The sequence below is a fragment of the Primulina tabacum genome, chromosome 15 (genome assembly GCF_025594145.1).
Source record: "Primulina tabacum isolate GXHZ01 chromosome 15, ASM2559414v2, whole genome shotgun sequence".
NCBI lineage: Eukaryota > Viridiplantae > Streptophyta > Magnoliopsida > Lamiales > Gesneriaceae > Primulina > Primulina tabacum.
In genome coordinates, this window is record NC_134564.1 from 3592739 (window position 1) to 3615238 (window position 22500).

Consider the following 22500-nt stretch of genomic DNA (forward strand, 5'->3'; position numbering starts at 1 on the left):
CTTCTTGGCCCCGGCATCCTCGGTTTTGTACTTTCTGTCAAGGGATTCCCGAAGCTCTTTAGCCGATTTATTTTTGCAAAACACATTGTAGAGCGAATCGGCCAATCCGTTTAGCACATATTTTTGGCATAAGAAATCAGAATGCGATTCCATGCCTCCACAGTACTAACAGATTCAACATCTCCCTCACCCTCTGTGAGTTTAGGAGCATCCTCAGACAAGAATCTAGCCAGGTTCAGCATCGTAAAGTAGAACAACATCTTCTGCTGCCACCTTTTGAAGTCCACACCAGTGAACTTTTCAGGCATTTCACCGTGACTGGCTGGGACAGCAACCGCAGCAGCACGTACGTGGGGTAACATGAGGCACAACTTGAGCCACAGTAGGGACAACATAACCAGTTTCCCTTTGCACGCTGGTTTCAGTAGCCGTATCTGAAACAAACCACGTAATGAGTAATATGTTTTAAGTTTGTTAGAATAAATGCTAACGACAGTAGCATAGAAACGAACTTGTAGAGATAAAGCAATAACCGAAACAAGTATGATGTTTACAGTATGACTATTGTATAAAAGAAAGCAAAATCAAACCGATGCCTGTAGCGTGTACAGTTTCCTTAAAACAGATTCACCCTCTCCGGTATGTGCTTCAAGGTGTCAGTGGACGTCTGTTTCCCAGGATACAGCGGAACAACCAGCAGTGACTTAGCACGAGAAACTACTACGACGAACTGAAAATGTACCTTTACTTTATCATCGAGTTTTAACGGAGGCCAAATGGAAATATAACAATATGAAATGCAAGAAAGTGCTTGAAAGAGATAAAATTTTCATGTTTTTGAAATGAGGAAATAAACACACTATTTATAAGCTCCAAAATGCACACCAAGAGTCATGCAAGATTAATTAACTCGATTAATCTTCCCATTAACTCAAGAATAAGAAGAGCCAAAACTCTTCAATTAACTCAAGAATGTGGAAAGTCAAAAGAAACTTCCACAATAATGAGCCACAACCAACTCAAGAATATGGAGAGTCAAAAGACACTCCCATTTTCATGAGACATAATTTTGATTCAAAGTCTAAAATTCGATTAAATTTCCAACAAACATCTTATCTTTGGAAGACAAGGTGGAGATTGTCAATGAGTACCAAATCAAAGAAAACATCTGGGCGTAGCAAATCTGGGGTTTACACGAGTAGAAGAAACAAATGACTTGATAAGTAAGTCAATGTATGTTACAATTGGTGGACCAAAAAGAAAGAGGCTATGTGGATAGAGAGGAAAAAGACTTGCTATTGTCTATATGAGTGAGATTATAAAAGCTCCTGGACAGGCAGGAAAACTCACGATTTTCATAACAAGAATCAACATTACACCAGAAGAAGGATGAAGGAACATATTGAGAGGTATGAGAGAAACTTGTAAACAAGAGTTTCTGGAGTGTATCGATTCATCTGTGTAGAGAATTCTTTCTTGTAAACTTCTTATCAATAAACAAATGTTTGATTGTTTTCCCATGGATGTAAGCCTTACGGCTTAACCACATGATTCTCCGTGTCTCTGATTTCTTGATTGTTTTGATTAGTTATGATTTCATATCGGCAAATACAAATCCGACATACTGATTGGTACAGGCTGAAACCATCTCGTTAAGCCGCTAGACGGTTTAATTCATTAACAATTCTATTGATTTGAAAGACCTTTGATCATGTATTTAAAGATATCATTATGCAGGGACATGTATTTCAATATCGAGGTGTCTTTCCATCCAAAATTCCGATGATTACATCAGGTGACACCACTTGGAATGCATTGTTGCATGAAAAACCTGTGTCTATTGTCAAACAACACTTCAGACACCTTTCTCACGCCTCACCTTTGTAATAGGAGGCGACTCAACCACGGCCTTGGATAATTCCAGGGCACACATGGGGTGCCTCGCCTCCCCTACTGTTTGAGAACCTCTCAAGAAGATTTTAAGACCCACATATGTTTCATTTTTGTTCTGTCAAGTTTTCTTCGTCTTTTTCTTTGCTCAGTTTCTATTCATTAAGCTCAAACATTCCTACAATTATTAGATTTAGTCCACATGAGCAAATATAGAACGTTTCGTTTATTATTATTTCTTTGGAGCTTTTATTTTTTCTCATGTGAACTTGCTGCCAAGGTCAGTGTTTGTGAAATAAAATAAAATGTTTCCCTTGTTTATAACACCACAAATATTCTACATTTCGTGTACCCTCTTAAAGATGCTACTCTTCAATGTTTCCCAAATTCGATACTAAGATTGGAATTTGTTTTGCTAACTATTATCATCATTAAATTTTGTTTCTAACTATTTTTCATCTTAGTTGTTGTCATCATGGTCCTAAGATATATCGTTATGTGCCAGTACTTATTTTTAGAGATATAGAAAAAAAATCCAAATTTTCTTCTGCTGTAATCATGCACTCAAAATTGTAATATTCTTTTCAACAGAGCCTGCATTTCTCCACTCTTTGTATTCGTGCTTACATCTGCATATCTTCAAGCTATTTACTCAATCCCCAAACTTATGTTCATTGTACCAGATTACTGACACTATCTCATGCTGTCATATGCCATTTGCATATCCCTCCAGCTCAGAACTTGATGTTTCTTTCTATGTTGGTACTAACTGAAAATTTAGGCTTCGATTTCAGCAAGTGACACTAGTCCAGACGTAGGCTTTGAATTTGCACTGAGCCTGATATCACGAAGAAGACCGTTAGAAGGGGGCCGGGAGGGTATCCCGGAGTAACCTCTCCGACGCTCAAGTCAGAAACTGAAGATATAAAGGGAGAGTAGCTAAGGATGCTGATGAAAACAATATAATGAATATTGAATTAGACACTCAAATCTGATATTTATAGGAGAATATCTGGGCCTATCATGGGCCTTCCACCTGGGCTAGGAATGAGCCGGGGGTTTGAGCCTAATATCGAGGGATCTATTCATAGGATATTATATATCATCTTGGCAGACAGTTTCTTGTTCTTATGTTGGATCTGTTTCTTTGTTTTCCTGATATTAATGGACAAGTACTTGTAGAAATCATTTGGCCTAGCGAGAGTACTCATGATGTCTCTTAATCAGTGGTATGTGGTCTGAACTTTGAAAGCTGCTTCTTGCTGAGAAAATGCAAAGCCGTGACTTAGTTGATGGTGAGTGATTTGATCAATGCCTCAAACTTTGCACTTGGATTTCTTACCCAGATTTATAATTAGTTGTTCCTACTTTATATTTCTTCTCATTTGTCATAGAAGCTATATTTAATGCCCAAATTCAAATTTTATAATATCCCCCAAATGAATTATTACCCTTTTTTTAATAAAAAATATTATCCCTAGAATGAATTATTAGCCATTTGTTTTATTAAAATAAAAACTGCACTTATTGAATGCTAGCGTGTGTGTAATACTATAAATAAGATGGCCAATATATAAAGATTTAATAGCAGATCTCTTGTGAGACGGTCTCACGAATCTTTATGTTAGACGGTCAACCTTACCGATATTCACAATAAAAAGTAGTACTCTTAGTATAAAAAATAATATTTTCTTATGGATGACTCAAATAAGAGATCCGTCTTACAAAATACAACCCGTTAGACCGTCTTATACAAGTTTTTACCAAGATTCAAAGCATTCATTTAAGAACGAAAGATTGTGGTTCCCCTAATATTTTAGACAAAATTATTAGGGCACTAAAGCCAGGAAAAAGTGCAGGTACCTTCCATCATTTTTAACTATTTAAAATACATGTACCTGGCATATTTTCATTCCAACAAGAATCTAATTTATGCAATTTCAATAGAAATTATGAAATATGAATTTTAAATACACACGAGGTGTCCAAATCAAATTCTTCAATTCAAATCGAATTCATAAATCCAAACAAAATACAGAGAAATCTAATAAATGAGGTGAAATGCCCTCTATTTTGAGTTATAATTCTTGGTACGTATTTCATGCCTCCAATTGGAATCAAAGGGTTAACAATCCACCTCATTGTCCTATGTTGTCACCTGTCAAAATATTATTTAATAAATTATTCTTTAAATAAAATATATTCCAACTATCTCCTCATCCGGTTAATTTCTCGGTTTCGAGTTGAAACTTGAAAGTAAGAGAACACAAAATGAAAAGCGACTCCAAAACTCCCCAAGAGGCAATCAAATAAATATCTCCATATATAAAATATACCCCCACTGGTTTGTATCGGCCACTTTCCCCAATTGTTGGGAAATGGGAATGCCGACCCTTTCTCATTTTTGTTACCACCCACCCCAAAAACTTTGACGACCCATGTTTTCTTGAATTGTTATCTGGCTCTTGAGAGTCGACACTCCATCCGCCACGTCTCGTGCACAACCCACAAACCATAAGCCCCTAGATATTAATCTAAATCTATCAAATAAGTAGAATACCATAAAGTTTTTCTGGTATGGAGACGGTATCGGGTAAGGATCTGTCCCGTAAATTTCCTATCCAATTCTCATCCATCATTTTTCCTTCTAATCCCATATTAGACAAGTGTCGAGACTCGAATGTTCGAGATTCCGCAATTCCAACCCATGGCTTCCATGCCCTAGACCTCTCACCCTATCTAAACTAAGTCAAGTTCAAACCTTAGTAAAACAATCACATATGAATGCGAGCTTTCACATGCGGGATTAGAAGAGCCGGACAAATCTCTGAATAAAGTATTTTTTAAAAATACTTATTATTTGACTTTTTGCTATTTTCTTCGGTATATATGTTTTAAAATTTAAGTATCAATTTGCTATACTTGTTTTATTTACAAATTTAATCATTTTTTCGATTTAACATTAACATGCGAAGCGTCTTTATTAGTACTCATAATTAAAAGGCAAAATCTTATATCAGACGGTCTCATGAGTCGTATTTTGTGAAACAGATATCTTATTTGGGTCATTCATCTATGAAAAATATTAATTTTTATGCTAAGAGTATCACTTTTTATTGTGAATATCGGTGGGGTTGACTCGTCTCACAAATAAAGATTCGTGAGATCGTCTCACAAAAGACTTAGCTCTAGTTAAAAATGAATTGCTAAATTACCAAAAAAGATAATATAGATGACCATGTAAACTTGTATAATTTTGATGCATGCACTTTGGAAACTCTGGTAAAGATCTTTTGCGCCTCGTAGAAAAATAATGATCGAGGTGGGAGCCTTTACCATAGGAAAGGACATTTTTTAATTTAGTTTAATGAAAAGAATCACCATTTATTTTCTCTATATAAACTTCTCCACATGGTCTCAAATTTTGAAAAAAAAAAGAAAAAAAATAGTCCCTTCCAATATTCCTTTCTTTTTCATTTCACCAGACTTTAAGATGGCGGCCTCCGTCGAGAAACAGACCAGTTTGTCCAAATTACCCCGTCCATTCAAATCCAGTTCAACAACCCATCACCGGCCGGGCTCCCCGGTCCGCGGTTACAGCATCCCTACGGCCTCCCCAGATTTCACATTTCCAAAAATATCCACAAATAACGATTTGAGTGTAGATTATTCATCCGATGATTCTAATGACGATGACGATGACGAAAAGAAACATATATTAGCCATTAAGAAAGCGAACGCCGAGTTAGAACCGTCTGTTATTGACTCGAGAGACGAGTCTACAGCCGACAACTGGGTCGAGAGGAACTCGTCCATGGTCCGGCTCACCGGAAAACACCCCTTTAACGCTGAGGCGCCGCTGCCGAGGCTCATGCACCACGGCTTCATAACCCCGGTTCCCCTCCACTACGTAAGGAACCATGGGCCGGTCCCGAAAGCAAGTTGGCGTGAGTGGACCATCGAAATCTCCGGTCTTGTGAAACGCCCCACTATTTTCACAATGGATCAATTGGTGAAAGAGTTTCCGAGCAAAGAGTTCCCCGTCACCCTCGTTTGCGCCGGAAACCGCCGCAAAGAGCAAAACATGGTGAAAAAAACTATAGGATTCAACTGGGGCGCCGCCGGTATCTCCACCTCGGTGTGGCGGGGAGTGCCTCTATGCTCCGTATTAAAGCGGTGCGGGATTTTCAGCAAGAAAAAGGGCGCCCTGAACGTGTGCTTTGAGGGGGCGGAAGATCTGCCAGGCGGAGGCGGCTCCAAGTACGGAACGAGTTTGAAGAAACAAATGGCGATAGATCCTTCGAGGGACATCTTATTAGCGTACATGCAAAACGGCGAGAGGTTGAGCCCGGATCACGGGTTTCCCGTTCGGGTCATAATTCCAGGGTTTATTGGTGGGAGAATGGTGAAATGGTTAAAGCGTATAATTGTGACTACAAAGGAGTCGGAGAGCTATTACCATTACAGAGATAATAGGGTTCTTCCTTCGCATGTTGACGCTGAACTTGCAAATGCTGAAGGTATGAATATACATATATCTATCTATCATTATATACATATATATATATATATATATAATGATTTTTTTTGTGCGTGTTGCAGCATGGTGGTACAAACCTGAATATATAATCAACGAACTCAACATCAACTCTGTGATTACGACGCCGTGTCATGAAGAAATATTGCCCATTAACTCCTGGACTACTCAGAGACCCTACACTTTGAGGGGTTACGCATATTCAGGTAATCAATTACGTCCTCTAATCTTTATTCATTTGGACAAGATTGAAGAACTTCATGCATTAATTTAGACGTTGCAAAGTATATTATTAATTATTATCTGTCATATAGAATTATATTACTCTCTTTGTGTGTGTGTGTGTGTGAGTGTATAGATAGATATCAAGAAGCTAGAAAAACCCTTCAAGTGGTTGAACACATGCATTTTGATATACTACTACTCAAATCATCTATATCATTCTTATATTCGAATTTATGATCCCTTTGTTCTTATAATATGAAGGGGGTGGGAAGAAAGTGACAAGGGTAGAGGTGACGATGGATGGAGGTGAAACTTGGCATCTAAGCAGCCTCGACCACCCCGAAAAGCCTAACAAGTACGGAAAATACTGGTGCTGGTGTTTTTGGTCACTTGAGGTCGAGGTTTTGGACATCCTCGGCGCCAAGGAAATCGCTGTTCGGGCATGGGACGAAACCCTCAACACACAACCGGAAAAGCTCATTTGGAATCTCATGGTAACAACCTCTATAATGCATACCGCACATAAGCTCATACCAAATTTAAAGCAGCGAGTGTTTTAGGAAAAAAATGTAAAACACCGGCTCCTTTAAAGTTATGGATCTAATATTAGCAATACAAAAAGAAAGAAAAATGATTATTGTTTTGTCACTAGTAAATCAGCTGGCTTAATGTTGAAGAAAATGTAATGGCGACATACACAAATTTCAGGGTATGATGAATAATTGCTGGTTTAGAGTTAAAACAAATGTCTGCAAACCACACAAAGGAGAAATCGGGATCGTCTTCGAGCACCCAACTCAGCCGGGAAACCAATCTGGAGGCTGGATGGCTAAGGAGAGCCACCTCGAGAAATCCTCAAACGACGCCCAAACACTGAAGAAAAGCACCTCAACTCCATTCATGAACACTAACTCTAAAATGTTCTCCGAATCGGAGGTTAAGAAGAACAATTCCACTGACTCCGCATGGATCATCGTACATGGCCAAGTCTACGACTGCACCCGCTTCCTTAAAGAACACCCCGGAGGCACAGACAGCATCCTCATCAATGCCGGCACAGACTGTACGGAAGAATTTGACGCAATTCACTCTGATAAAGCCAAGAAAATGCTCGAAGAATACAGAATCGGAGAGCTGATGACCACTGGCTATGCATCGGCAGATTCTTCCCCTAACAACTCAGTTCACGGCCCGCCTGGCGATCTCAACTTAAAGTCGATTAAAGAATCGATGCGAAGCGTGGCTCTTGTTCCTCGGCAGAAAACTCCTTGCAAACTCGTTGCAAAAACTATACTATCGCATGACGTGAGGCTTTTCCGATTTAAATTGCCCAATGAGGATCAAGTACTGGGATTACCAGTGGGGAAACACATATTCATCTGTGCCACCATTGATGAAAAGTTGTGCATGCGAGCCTATACTCCATCAAGCAGCGTAGATACCATTGGATACTTCGAATTAGTTGTCAAGATTTACTTCAAAGGGGTGAACCCGAAATTCCCCAACGGCGGGCTGATGACTCAGTATTTGGATTCCATGGAACTGGGCTCGTTTATAGATGTGAAAGGTCCATTGGGACACATCGAGTACACAGGAAAAGGTAACTTCCTGGTTCACGGCAAACAAAAGTTCGCCAAAAAACTGGCCATGATCGCCGGCGGATCCGGAATCACCCCGATTTATCAGGTAAATTTCAAAAAAAAAAAGAAAAAGGAAAGGAATTCTTCATTTTTAATTTAAAATTGAAATTTTTTTCTTCGTTACAATTACAGGTAATGCAGGCGATTTTGAAGGATGGAGACGACAAAACAGAGATGTACGTGGTGTACGCGAATCGCACGGAGGATGATATACTGCTGAGAGCTGAGCTTGACGAGTGGGCGGAGAAACATCCCGAAAGGGTTAAATTGTGGTACGTGTTGTCAAAACCTGAGAAGGAAGGGTGGCAATATAGCAGAGGGCATGTTACTGAAGATATTTTAAGAAAGAATATTCCGGAGGCCTCAGAATATTCGTTGGCTTTGGCATGTGGCCCGCCGGCGATGCTGCAGTTCGCCGTGAGCCCGAATCTGGAGAAGATGGGATACCCTAAGGATTCTTTATTGGTCTTTTAGTTAATTAATTTATCTCTCGGGGGTGTAAATGCAGTTATTGAATCTCTGGATTAATTAATTAATTCGATTTGGTATTTGTAAATAATTGAAACTAGCCTCAACGCACATACACTAATTCGATTTGGTATTTGTAAATTAATTCGATTAATATAATAAATTTTAATTTAGCTTAAAAATACTGAAATACAAAAATTTTAATATGTCAACAACTAAATTTTTGAACATTTTAAAAAGTTGGTTTTAAATAATATATAATGAATTTAGGTCGAATGAAAGAAAAAAATAAATAAATATAGAAATATTTATAATTATGTTAAGCTTTAAATAGTTTGTATTATTTGATTTGTTGATTGAAAAATAACAAAATTCATGTAAGATCGTCTCATAAACTAATTTTGTGAGATGGATCGTCGACTCAACTCGATATATGAAAAGTGATGTTTTTTAATTTATGTCAAAAATATTATTTTAACTGCAAAAATATTTATTATGATATGAAGAAATATTAAATAATATAAGCTGATTTGAGTGAAATATTACTTTTTATGTCCAAAATATTATTTCTAACTGCAAAAATATTTATTTTATTAATGAAATGAAGAAATATTGAATAATATAAGCTGATTTGAGTGAAAAATATTAATTTTTATGTCTAAAATATTATTTTAACTGCAAAAATATCATGTTTGTTAGTTATGTTATGAATAAATATTGTGTGATATATGTTGATTTTAGTGAAAAATATTAGTTTTTTGTTAAAAATATATTGTGTGATATATGACGATTTGAGTAAAAAATATTATTTTTTGTTTATATAGTATTACCTTTCATTGCAAGTATAGACCAGGTCAGACATGTCGCACGAATATAAATCCATAAGACCATTGCACATTAGACCTCCTCTAAAAAAGTTAGGGAGAGAAAGAGGGATTGAAGTGAGAAAATTATGGGAAAAAAATGGTGCTTCAACAACATACATAGTTTAATTTCAATAAATAATATAGATAAAATAGATTATCACATTAATAATTATTTTAACATTTATTTATATCAATATGCTTTAAATTTTATATATATGGAATTTTATTGTTTGTTTTATTAATATACAGAGGCCTAACAAGAGTAATGGTTGTATATTTATCTACTTAAATGAATAGGTGATCAGATATATTGGTACTGTGAGTAAGTCTCTTTTGAGAAGGTCTCACGAATATTTATCTGTGAGATATGTCAACACTACCGATATTCACAATAAAAAGTAATACTCTTAGCATAAAAAGTAATATTTTTTCATGGATGACCCAAATAAGATATATGTCTCACAAAATACGACACGTGAGATCGTCTCACACAAGCGTTTGGCTTGGTATGTTCATCTTGTGCAAAGTAAATTAAGGATTGTTTATTATATACATGTCGAAATGAATTTTATTCTGCGTATAGATATAATATTTTATTTTAATAAGACAAAATAGATGTGAAGTTTTATAGAAGTTCTTCATTAATGTTTAATTTGACTAATATCACAGACTTTTATCGAAATTAAATTTTGTATATAGCTACACATATCATAAGGTAAAAATATATAGATTAATCTGTCTTCGAAATTTATATGTGTTGAATTTTGTATAGAATTACATTTTCCTCTCTTGAGGTTTAAAATATTAATAAAAAAATGAATTATATTTAAATATAACATAAATCTCCTTTAAAATTCGTGAAAAATAACTAATAAATCCAATAATTTATAATATTACATACACCCCGTATGTCTATATTTTTCTTGAGTATGTTTCTTGTGAGACAATCTCACGAATCTTTATCTGTGAGACATGTCAATTCTACCGATAAAATGCAAGATGAATATAAATTTGATAGAGGAGTTTGTAATGTTTGAAATTATTGGATTTACATGCTAGTTTTCATGAACCTCGAGAGAGTAAATGTAACATTTAAATATAGTTCAATTTTTTTTGTAAATATAACAAACTTCAAAAGATTTGGACATAATTATCATTTGTATTTTTCCAATTTACTTATGGATAAATATAGAAATTTGGTTGAGTTAAAGATAAATAAATATATAATAATTTGAATTTTTAATACAAATTACAATGAGTGTAATTAATTTGATCAATCAAATCCCCTAATAATAATAATGGATTTTGGTGGACATAAAGGCCATTGAACTAGTCCCCGCAGCACATTTGCCTCCTCTTTATAAAGATATTATTTTATAATATCGAAACGTAATTAATTTCTGACTTTCTGTAAGGATCAATCAAATCCCCTCCTCAATTTGGGCTTCACGTAAATATTAAAATAAAATATGTGCCCAAAAAAAAAAAAAAAAACTAAGGGCAAATATTAATTTTAACAAATTTATCAATTTTCATTATCTATACATGTTTCAATAAAATCATACAAATAATTTGTCATAATTAGTTCGTTCAAACTGTTCATATTTACAATAAAAATAACAATTTTTTTATGAATGATTTAAATATAATATTCATTTAACAAAATTGACATGTGAGACCGTCTGAGTTTTGTGTTGATTTGATATGCTTAATTGTCATGATCATACATAGAAAAAGTCGTCTTATAATTGCTCAAAAAAAAAAGTTATCTTATAATTAACAGCCTTTTTATTGTTTTGAAATAGGTTTAATTCCCCTGAAAACGTGGAGATATTTATATGACAATTTGTCAAGTTGACAAATCAAATTCCCTAATATTAATTTAAAGTAGAAGTAAATTTCTAGCTTATACTAATAGATCGAACCCATTCCATGTCTACAAATGCATTGAAAGCCGTACATTATTTTATTTTAATTTTTGTAGTTTTTCTTTCTGCAATTAGCGTAGACGTGACAGGTAAACAAATGATTAGCTAAATTAATCACAAGTTCAACTACTGTTTTATATTAAAATAAATCTGATAAAAAAAATTGAGAAGATTTCGTTTTCATTTGAAAAAATTGTTGGAGATTATTGGGTTTGTATGAGTAATAATTGTTATTAATAACTAGTCTCTTGTATAAATTGAAACATCAATTTATAAATATTGTTAGTATTTTTTTTTAACAATGTATGGTACTAGAGTCCATATATATAATGTAGAAAAGGAGAAGGGAATGGAATTTTTCTTACCATCATAAATCAATAGATTGTTTCTGCTTCAGAACTCTATAAAAACACAACCATCAGTCAAAATATCGCAATTTCAAAAATCGAAGTTGCATTTGGATTGATAAATTTTAAATGCAGATTTTTATGCTTCAAATGATAATAAGCTCGATTTTCTGGAGTTCGAAAAACAGTTCGAGTTTTGCGAGTAAAGGGTTAGGAGCGTAGAGTTTTCCCACAATGGTTCAATAATTTTATGTTAAATATAAAAAACATCGAAATAATCATACATAATAACAAGTCATCTTCCTAAAGAAAATATAATTTCTTTTTATTTTTACACATGCGGGATATCATATTAGTCAGGTAAACCACATTGGGCAATCCCTGTGTTACAAGATCATACGAGAATATGGTAGTATGGGGAATCAAGCTCCTGACTATTAGTCAAAGAGTAGATCTTTCATAAGACGGTCTTATGGATCTTTATTCGTGAGACGGATAAATCATATTCATATTTACATAAAAAGTAATATTTTTTCGTGGATGACCTATATAGAGTATTCGTTTCACAAAATTGACCAATGAGACCATCTCACAGGAGTTATGTGTTAGTCAAATACTCACATATTTCACCAACTCGAACACTTCCAGTAATAATAATTTCACAATATAGAGACACTGGATATGAATTAAATCAAGATATTTCAAATCTATTTTGCCATGCTTGGTGCCAATCATAAGAATGAAATCAACTTTCAAGTAATTTTATGAAATCCAAAGCCGTCAAGACAAATGCAATATTAGATAATTTTGTTCACACCTCAATTAAACTGATTTTGGTTTGTGGATTTTTTTTAAAGAAAAATATTTATCTAATATCCTTTATTCAAAATTTTTTATATTAAAAAAATGAGAACCATATTATACAATTCTTAATTCCAAATAATAATTAAGAACTAAAATATGTAAACACAGTACCCCTAAAATAAATCTGTTTTAGAATGCTACAAAAACAAAATCACAAATAGCAGAAGAACAAAACGGAATGAAATCCGACGCTTATCAAGTTTGAAACTAGCTAGAAAAATTTGACGGGTATCGACAGGGGAACACCGTTCCGTGCCACACGATGATACTCATGGAAAAAATTATTTTTTATGTTTAAATATTACTTTTTATTAAAAATCCACTCATGAAAAAATATTATTTTTTATTTCTAAATATTACTTTTTAATAAAAATATAGTTAGAATTGATCGATATTTAAAATCCACGTGATCATCCCACAAGATACCTACCTATCTACACATATGTAAATATTCTTCTACTGCTCTCAGTAGATTTGAGATATTATCTCGTAGTGAAGAAAATTGTGTTAGATAGGTTAAAGCTTCTTCTGGTGTGAAAGAAACCAAAACAAGATAAGCAAGCAGGGCATCTTCAAGATCACAGCACAAACAAATCACTCGTCTCAGCGGTCGCTAGCAATGATTTGATTCAAATTAATCAAGCTCTCCTCGTAAAGAACCGCGCTCGTCGAACGACGAGATCCGTAGAACTGAAACCCCTTGAACTGGTTTTCATGGAGTGCACAAGTTGCCTACTGGCCATTTGCAGATTCAACCAGCAACAAACTCATTCTTCAAAAAACAAAAAAAGGGCTGATAACAAACTGTTTCGTCCATGATTCTTTCACCCCGTAATCCTTCATCACCCAAATCTCGGTGTTGCACTGCCCTGTCATCAAGTTCGAATACCGAACCACCGAGAGGCCATCATTTAACTGTACGAAAAAAAATGACACATGTCAGAAAGAAGGATAAACGTGCAGGAAATGATGACGATCATTGTCTATAACTTTTGACAAAACATGCGTACGCAGCATCAACTTTAGAAAATTGAGATGCGTACACTCTTCTTCTTTTGACTCTCGGCTCCCGATACACTCATCGATGGTATGAGAAATGCCTATAAATAGCGGTGATTGAGGTCCCTAAGCACACATCTCATAAGAAAAATATACATCATTTATAGAGAGTGTGAAGTGCTTAGAAGACTTCAACTGGAAGAAAATCAGAAAATTTACAAATTTCTCGATGGCCGGAGGTAATATTTGATTCGCATCAGCATATTATTTATCATGTTTATATATGTGCAAAAACATGATTTTAAGGAAAAACTCTAACATTTGGTATCAAAGTCGTGATACTCTGTCTTGAAAATATTTGTTTTTATTTTCTGAAAATCGAATATCTTGAAATTTTTGGAAATGAATTTTAAGTTTTACGTAAAAAACTTGAAATTTAAAGATCGGACATAATAATATTAAGAAACTTACTTTAGAATTGTGTTCTCGATTGCACCTTGAAGTCTTGAAAATTAATAAATAAAATTTTTGAATCTGGAAATGAAATGATAAAATTTTGAGAGCACAACTTTCGGGAGGAGAAATTGCAAGAGAATGCTTTGAAGATGAAGTGCATGCAATTCATTCTAATTCAATCAATTGCAGTCCAATAACGTCTACACATTTAATATATGGGGCCTACACATTAAAATGAATAACGTGTATGTATTTAATATATAAAGCCTACGCATACAATTCAATCAATTGCAGTGCAATTTCTTCAGATAAACAATTGTGTCAATTCAAATTTATTATTATTATTATTATTATTATTATTATTTTATAATAATAATAATAAATTTGAGAATAATAATGTATTTAATATGTCATTTAGTTATATGTATAATTCAGGTATACATATAACATTTGGTTAAATAATTTGTACACATTAAAATAATTTTAATTTCGATGTAATTTCTAATTGTAGGACCGAGCGCTTGCCGCTTTACCAAAAGCTATAGCTAGTAGTAATGGTGCAACTCAAATCTTTTAAACCGCACAGCACCTCAAGCACCATGGTTCAATCGCTCTACCAAGCAGGGACAATTATCGCACCCAACAATCTCCCTCCCAATAATTGCACTCCTTGCAATCAATGGGAATCGAACCCGTGACCTTGGCTCTGATACCAATTGTAGGACCGAGCGCTTGCCGCTTTACCAAAAGCTATAGCTAGTGGTAATGGTGCTACTCAAATCTTTTAAACCGCACAGCACCTCAAGCACCACGGTTCGATCGCTCTACCAAGCAGGGACAATTATTGCACCCAACACTAATACATGTTTAGAAATTATTTTTGCATGTTAAATATAATGTCAAATATTATAGATAAGTGTTTGATGTGTACATGCAAATTTAATATTATGTTTGCATTTATTCTTGAAATTTTAAATACAAATAATATTGAAAAATAATTGGTACATCAATATTCATATTATGTTCATATTAAATTATATTAAGTTGTTTATAATTTGAAATGAACATATCAAGTAAGATGTGAATATAATATTATAAAATAAAATATTTCAGATGTTCACAAATGAACAAATAATCCTCACTTTATCACTACTCTGATAAAAGAGAAAAACTGATGAGGAGCCCACATTTTCATGTAAATGTAATCCTCACTTTATCACTAGTCTGATTGAAGAGAAAAACTGATGGGGAACGTATTTGTTCATATTAAGTAAAAATGTGAATATAAAGTTATTTAATGAAAAAATTTGGCTTATAAAGATTCACATTAATATAGATAATTAAATTGAATAATAATTATAAGACGACGTAAGAAAACATGATCTGGGGGAATTCTTCATAGTTCGATTTAAACTGCCTTGACTTGCCACTGGTCTCCCTTGAAGAATGTTTCTCTGACTAAGAGTTAGGTATTTAAAGGGCCTTAGCACCTATCTTTCCTGGGAGCACTCTTGGAAAATGATGATTATGTTACTAAATAATTATTATATAAAGTATTAAAGTAAAGCCAAAATTTTATCTCGTAAACCATATAATTTTAAATAATTGAGGAATAACCACAACATCCTTAATTATTAAAAATTGTGCATTAAGTGGATTTGAATCACATAATGGACATCAATTGTAATTAATTATATAAACATAATAAATTTTACCCCACATGGATTTTTAATATATTTATATAACTAATTAGGTTAAAATATCAAATTATATTTTTCTTAATTTATCCACATGAGTTAAGGAAAATACATTTTGATAGTTTTATCATAAAGTTACAAAAAAATCTTATTGAATTAAAATTTTAGCCGACATGCAAATTTTATGTCACTAGATTTTTAAAACATGAATTACATTTGTAAAATATTATATTGTCTCAAAATTTTAAGCATATGATATTTTGTGCAGTTATGCAACCTGCAAGTTTTTCTGATATGAAATGTGACATTCCCGAACTAAAAGGACGATAATTATAAAATATGGAAAGAAAGAATTCTTTTTCAATTGGGGTGGATGGATATTGATTATGCTATACGGAAAGATGAATCATCTGCTATTAAGACCAAAATCTATGCTGGCTATGCGTGATTCTGTCGATCAGCATAATAATGTCAGAGAATTACTGAAGGCTATTGATGAACAATTTCAATCTTCAGATAAGACACTTGCCAGACATTTCAATCCTATAACACACATAAGGATAAATGGTCAATTAATGAATTAATGACCATGTGTGTTCAAGAGGAAGGAAGGTTGTTGATTGAATCGAGTTATAATGTCTTTATGACAACGCAAGGAAATTATAAGAAGCAAGCCAAAGTCAAGGGAAAAGAGAAAAGAATAATTTCACCCCAACCCGACATCAAGAAAGAATCCAAGTGTTTCTTCTGTAAAAAGACGGGACACATGAAGAAGGATTGCAATAAATTTAAGGATTGACATGAAAATAAAGGTATTCCTACTTCATTTGTCTGTTATGAATCTAATATGGTTGATATGATTTATAACACATGGTGGATTGATTCTGGTTCTACCATTCATGTTACAAATACCTTACAGGGTATGCAAAGCCTAAGGAAATCTCAAGGAAATGAGCGGAGCATCTATTCAGAAAACAAGATGTCTTCGCATGTGGAGGCTATTGAGACTTGCTGCCTTATATTGGATAGTTGTTTTATTTTAAAATTGGAAAAAACATTTTATGTTCCTAGTTTTTCTAGGAATTTAATTTCAGTTTCAAAACTTGTACCTCTTGGTTATTCCTTTCAGTTTTTGGATAAATCAATAAATTTGTTTTATAAATCAAATCTTATTGAAAATGGTATAATGGTTGATGGTCTTTTCTATATTTCTTTTCAAAATAATAACACCACTATGCATGTTCAAGGAGGTATTAAAAGATGAGTTATAAATGAAAATTCCTCTATACTATGGCATCGGAGATTGAGACACATCTCCATAAAGAGAAATAAAAGATTAGTAAATGATGGAGTACTCAGTACTCGTGGTACAATGACCACATATTCTGGAAGAGAAGTGCGGCCCTCAATCAGATATTCCTCAAATGAATATATCATACTAACTGATGGGGGAGAACCAGAGAGCTTCGAGGAAGCTATTACCAGTGAACACAAGGATAAGTGGATGGAGGCTATACAAGATGAAATCCAATCATTGCATGAGAACGGGACATTTGAGCTGGTGAAGTTGCCGAAAGGCAAGAAAGCTTTGAAGAATAAGTGGGTGTTCAGATTGAAGCACGAAGAACACAGTATTCAACCAAGATTCAAAGCTAAGATTGTCGTCAAAGGTTTCGGACAGAAACACGGGGTCGACTTTGACGAAATATTTTCACCTCTGGTGAAGCTGACATCCATCCGGATTGTGCTAGGGTTAGCAGCTGAGCTTGATCTGGAGGTGGAACAAATGGATGTCAAGACCGCATTCCTTCATGGGGAGTTGGAGGAAGAAATCTACATGGAGCAACCAGAGGGGTTTGCAGAGAAGGAGAAAGAGGATCTCATGTGCAGATTAAAGAAAAGTTTGTACGGTCTCAAGCAAGCACCAAAACAGTGGTACAAGAAGTTTGAATCGGTGATAACTCAACAGGGATTCAAGAAAACCACTACAGACCATTGTGTGTTTGTCAAAAATACCTCTGATGATGATTTCATGGTGCTTCTGCTCTATGTAGATGACATGTTGATTGTTGGCAAAGATGCTTCTGGAATAAAAGGCCTAAAGAAGCAACTAAGAAAGATTTTTTCTATGAAAGACTTGAGGCCAGCAAAAAGAATTATTGGCATGGAAATCCATCGCGACAGGTATGCTAGGAAGACCTGGTTGTCGCAGGAGAAATATATTGAGAAAGTACTTCAGAGGTTCAACATGGACCAGGCCAAAGCGGTTGGATGTCCTCTTGCCAACCACTTCAAGTTGAACTCAAAGCAGAGTCCTATTACAGAGGATGAGGAAGAAGAAATAAAAAGTATTCAATATGCTTCAGCTGTTGGAAGTCAGATGTATGCCATGGTATGTACTCGACCATATTTAGCTCATTCTGTAGGAGTAGTGAGCAGATTCCTTTCAAAACTAGGAAAGGAACATTGGACTGCAGTAAAATGGATATTCAGATATCTACGGGGAACCTCTAAACATAGATTGAGTTTTGGAGGATCCAGACTTGAGCTTGTAGGTTACACAGATGCAGATATAGCAGGAGATGTTGACTCCCGAAAATCTACATCAGGATACCTGATTAAATTTGTAGGGGGAGCTGTGTCATGGCAGTCAAAGTTATAAAAATGCGTAGCATTTTCAACCACTGAAGCGGAGTTCATTACAGCAACTGAGGCATGCAAGGAGCTGTTATGGATGAAAGGGTTTTTGGAGGAATTAAGTTTTGTGCAAGATCAATACAAGTTGTTCTGTGACAGTCAGAGTGCAATTCATCTTGGAAAAAATCCTTCAATGCATTCAAGATCAAAACATATTGATGTGCGCTATCATTGGATACATGATGTATTGGAGAAGAAGTTGTTAAAGGTTGAGAAGATTCACACAGATGAAAACGGATCTGATATGATGACCATGACATTGCCGAAATGGAAGTTGGAATACTGCAGAACAATTGCAGGTTTGATCGAACTCACAAAATGGGCTTGAGGGGGAGAATTGTTAAGTAATCAAGCCAAGATTGAATTCAAAGCAAACCAAATTTGAATTCAAACACACCATTTTGGAATTCAACAACACAATTAACACATTATTTGAGTTAGTAAAAAATGGTTGGTTTCATTATGTAAGCAATGATGTTTTAATTTTTGTTTTCTTCCCTAAACTTCACTTATAAATATTCATCTATTCTTCATTTCAAAATCACACCAAAACACAAAATCCTCTCATCTACAATCATAAGTGTAGAAGTGAGACAAATCGCGCCATTATAGAAGAGTTCGTAACCAGGTAAATAACCACAAGGTGGCACTTTTACATCATGAATTTGCTTCCACGAATCGGTGGCTGAATTGTACATGTCAATCCTTGTGCTAATCATCCCCGGACGGTGTCAGAATTCTTCGTACTGCTTCTTTCTCATATCCGATATCTGGATAACCTTGTAAGCACCAGTAGGTGGGTCAAACCCAAATCCATATTATAAAGAACAGAGAATGAAAACTAAAATTGTCAAAACTCTGGAGATATGAGATTAAGAGTGAAAATTTTATAATATAGAAAATCAAAATCAGAAAACGACAAATTTACATAATCGAAAATACAAGTTTTTCTTATTTTTTTGATAAATACATGTACATGGTTTTTTTTTTCTTGGAATATGTGGTTTTTGTTTCATCAATTTGTTAAAAGTTTTTCAATATTAAATATTTTTACACTACCAGCATGTAATATAGTATCAGACCCAAAAGAATTGACATGTACATTTATTTCCGGAAACTTTTTAATAAAAAAAATTAATAGTATTGTAGAAAGGCACGTTTTAAAAATAAATTTGAATGTGATTCGACAATTGATTTGAAAACCTCTAAATTACAAAAGAGGTTCTAACATAAACATGTGAAGCAATGTTCTGAAAATGTGGATTACGTTTCGGACAAAGGCGTGAAAAACACGATTAAACATGATTTTTTAAGATAAAATTTAAAAGTAACTATTTTAAAAATATTTTAAGTTAAATTTTTTTATTATTCGGATAAAAATTAACCTCCAAGTAATAGAAAATTTAATTTTTATTTTAAAATTTTAAAAAAACTCTAAAAGAACCTAAATATTCTTTAATCGGATTCTTGATATCTAATATTTGTTATTTGTAGATCTATTCTTACATTTGGTATGTTAATGCTATTTTAAATCAATTGATTGAGTTAATATAATTAAAATTACAGTGAAATTAAACTAATCTCTCTTCTTTTCTTTTTCTTTTTTAGCTTGAAAACCATAAATCATTTACCATTCATCAAATCTAGAATTACAAGTGTCTCAAAATAAAAGTTGCCACCGACATCTAAACATCTTTAGCAAAATAACTCGGAATAGCTTCGGCAATCAAATCTGCGATTGTAAAAGAAGCACGATGCTCAACTAGTTCAACCGCTGAAAGAGCTGTTTTCACAATCCCTCTCGTTTGAAATTATATCTTTTAAACTAATCAAGCTCTCCTCGTAAATTACTGCACTCATCGAACCACTGCATCCATAAATCTCTAATTCTTTTAACTTGTTTCCATGGATTGTAACAGCTGCCAGTTGACCCTTGTAGGTTTCAAATACCAACCACTCGCTCTTCAGAAACAAATGAGGCCTAGTAAGAGAGAAGGTGCGAATAACAAAGTGTGGAGTCCATGATATCTTCTTCCCATATTCCTTCATCACCCAGATCTCAACATAACTTGTCACTTCCGAAAATATTGAATCATCCCAAAAAACCATTGCGAGGCAACCATCTAACTCCATCATCTCCAGGGCCCCTTCAGGTGGAAAGAAGTTTTCATGGAAATCTAAATATTGAAAATCCTCTGAGCTCATGTCGAAACATAGAACGATCAGATAATCATCAAGATAATCTGTGATGGCATACCAGTGAATAGCACCTTTAAAGAGGAGTCCAACGCTAAGTGATTTAATGATATCAGGCACTTTTGCTTCGATTTGCTCCCAAGAATTGGAGGCTGAATCGTACAAATCAACCCGGATGTAATGTAAGTCATGCTCATCCGAATCATACATATACTCCGATAATGCCATTTGATGTGTCATATCCGATATCTGGATAACCTTGTAAACACCACCGATTTGGTCAAACCCAAATCCAAATCCTAAGGGATGGGCCGTATGATTCTCCGGAAATTTTAGAGGGGGCAACAGCTTGAATTCCCGCAATGCCGGATTACACAAGAAAACAATCTCTCCAAGAGCTATGCAGACAAGACCATTGCAAGGACCATGAATTGGGAAATTTGAGAGATTATACGAAGGGATGTTCAAATCTTTCGAAATTGGGATATACAGATCGGGTGAGACCGATAATTCGGGGAAATCAGGATCGTGAAAAGAGAGCATCTGACTTTCACCACTTTGTGGTGTCAAACCATGATTTGGGATACGTTTCACTAGCAGGACACTATGTTTCCTATCGCATTTCAGGTGCCTATCGATGAACAAAGGGCTGCTGATCAAATCTCGCCAAGTTTTAGAAACACACCTGAATTTTAATAGAGACTTCAATGGGAGAAGTATCAAAACTTCAATGAGCACATCCATCGGTAGCCGTGCTTCTTTCATTGTCATGAAGCTCTAGTTTGAATTACTTGCTTAATCTTGTACTGTTGTACATTACATCACTGGAATTTATCGGCCACGACAAATTCTAATTAAGGTGCACGATTCTCGAAGGAGACTGCATTCATTTTGCTTTAAAGAAGATTCGCTTGATATTCAACTTCCTCGAAGAATGAGTACTTGTAGCCTCAACTCTTGGAAGTTAAAGAATGAGTTGATCTTTTAGGTTTCTCTTTTGATTTATCTTGAAAAAATTAATTAATGAACAATTCTCGAGTAAGATCTCTCGTGTTCAATGTCTCGTGAATATAGAACAGATGATTAATAGAAACCTTGTTCGACCCTGTCAGATTTCAAATTAATCGAACTCAATTATTATTATTCGAATTCTCCCAAACATGGACTAAACATAGTAGCATTAATAATAATGGCAAAAACTTGTGTGAGACGGTTTCACAGGTCGTATTTGTGATACGGATATCTTATTTGGGTCATCTATGAAAAAAATTATTTTTTATGCTAAGAGTATTACTTTTTATTGTGAATATGAGTAGAGTTGACCCGTCTCACATATTAGGATCCGTGAGACGGTCTTACATAAGACCCACTCAATAATAATAATAATAAAATTCTCATGAATCTCATCAATCTTCGTTCAAATATATATTTCAATTAATTTTAGAGTGAAATCAAATAAAGAATTATTAGAATAATTATTTTGCACGATCTTCAAAAACGACTGCATTTATATGCAACTTATTCCCGATCGAGATGAGGATGAGTTCCCATGTAAAGTTAGTTAGGTCTTTCAAACTTTATATTATTATTATTTTTATGGATTTAAATGGTTGGAAAATAACCAAATAGAATCTAATTACATTAGTTATTTTATGAGAAATTAATTTATAACAAGTAATTTTTATAATTA

The 22500-nt window shown here is 34.3% G+C and overlaps 2 protein-coding genes and 1 long non-coding RNA gene across 3 annotated transcripts; 2 read left to right on the forward strand and 1 right to left on the reverse strand.

The window, feature by feature from the left end:
• The first annotated feature begins 1284 nt into the window (after positions 1-1284).
• Positions 1285-3286, forward strand: LOC142527944 (uncharacterized). The gene is made up of 3 exons (XR_012815566.1): positions 1285-1409; positions 1738-1795; positions 1891-3286. It is a non-coding gene; the product is annotated as an uncharacterized LOC142527944 (long non-coding RNA).
• Positions 3287-5337: 2051 nt separating this feature from the next.
• On the forward strand, positions 5338-8868 carry LOC142527911 (nitrate reductase [NADH] 2-like). The gene is made up of 5 exons (XM_075632907.1): positions 5338-6410; positions 6493-6633; positions 6914-7146; positions 7361-8338; positions 8425-8868. Exons 1-5 carry the CDS (start codon positions 5384-5386, stop codon positions 8764-8766), a joined length of 2721 nt encoding a protein of 906 aa, XP_075489022.1. The 5' UTR covers positions 5338-5383; the 3' UTR covers positions 8767-8868.
• An 11294-nt stretch (positions 8869-20162) lies between these two features.
• LOC142526921 (F-box/kelch-repeat protein At3g06240-like) lies at positions 20163-21737 on the reverse strand. Its single transcript, XM_075631586.1, has one exon. It carries the CDS (start codon positions 21579-21581, stop codon positions 20382-20384), a length of 1200 nt encoding a protein of 399 aa, XP_075487701.1. The 5' UTR covers positions 21582-21737; the 3' UTR covers positions 20163-20381.
• Between the last annotated feature and the right edge of the window lie 763 nt (positions 21738-22500).

Bases quoted from the DNA above. Each gene is read 5' to 3' on its own strand.
- LOC142527911 (XM_075632907.1), top strand. From the start codon at position 5,384: ATGGCGGCCTCCGTCGAGAAACAGACCAGTTTGTCCAAATTACCCCGT. The intron at 6,634-6,913 runs GTAATCAATTAC...TATAATATGAAG, and splicing joins GAGGGGTTACGCATATTCAG to GGGGTGGGAAGAAAGTGACA. The intron at 7,147-7,360 runs GTAACAACCTCT...CACAAATTTCAG, and splicing joins AGCTCATTTGGAATCTCATG to GGTATGATGAATAATTGCTG.
- LOC142526921 (XM_075631586.1), bottom strand. From the start codon at position 21,581: ATGACAATGAAAGAAGCACGGCTACCGATGGATGTGCTCATTGAAGTT.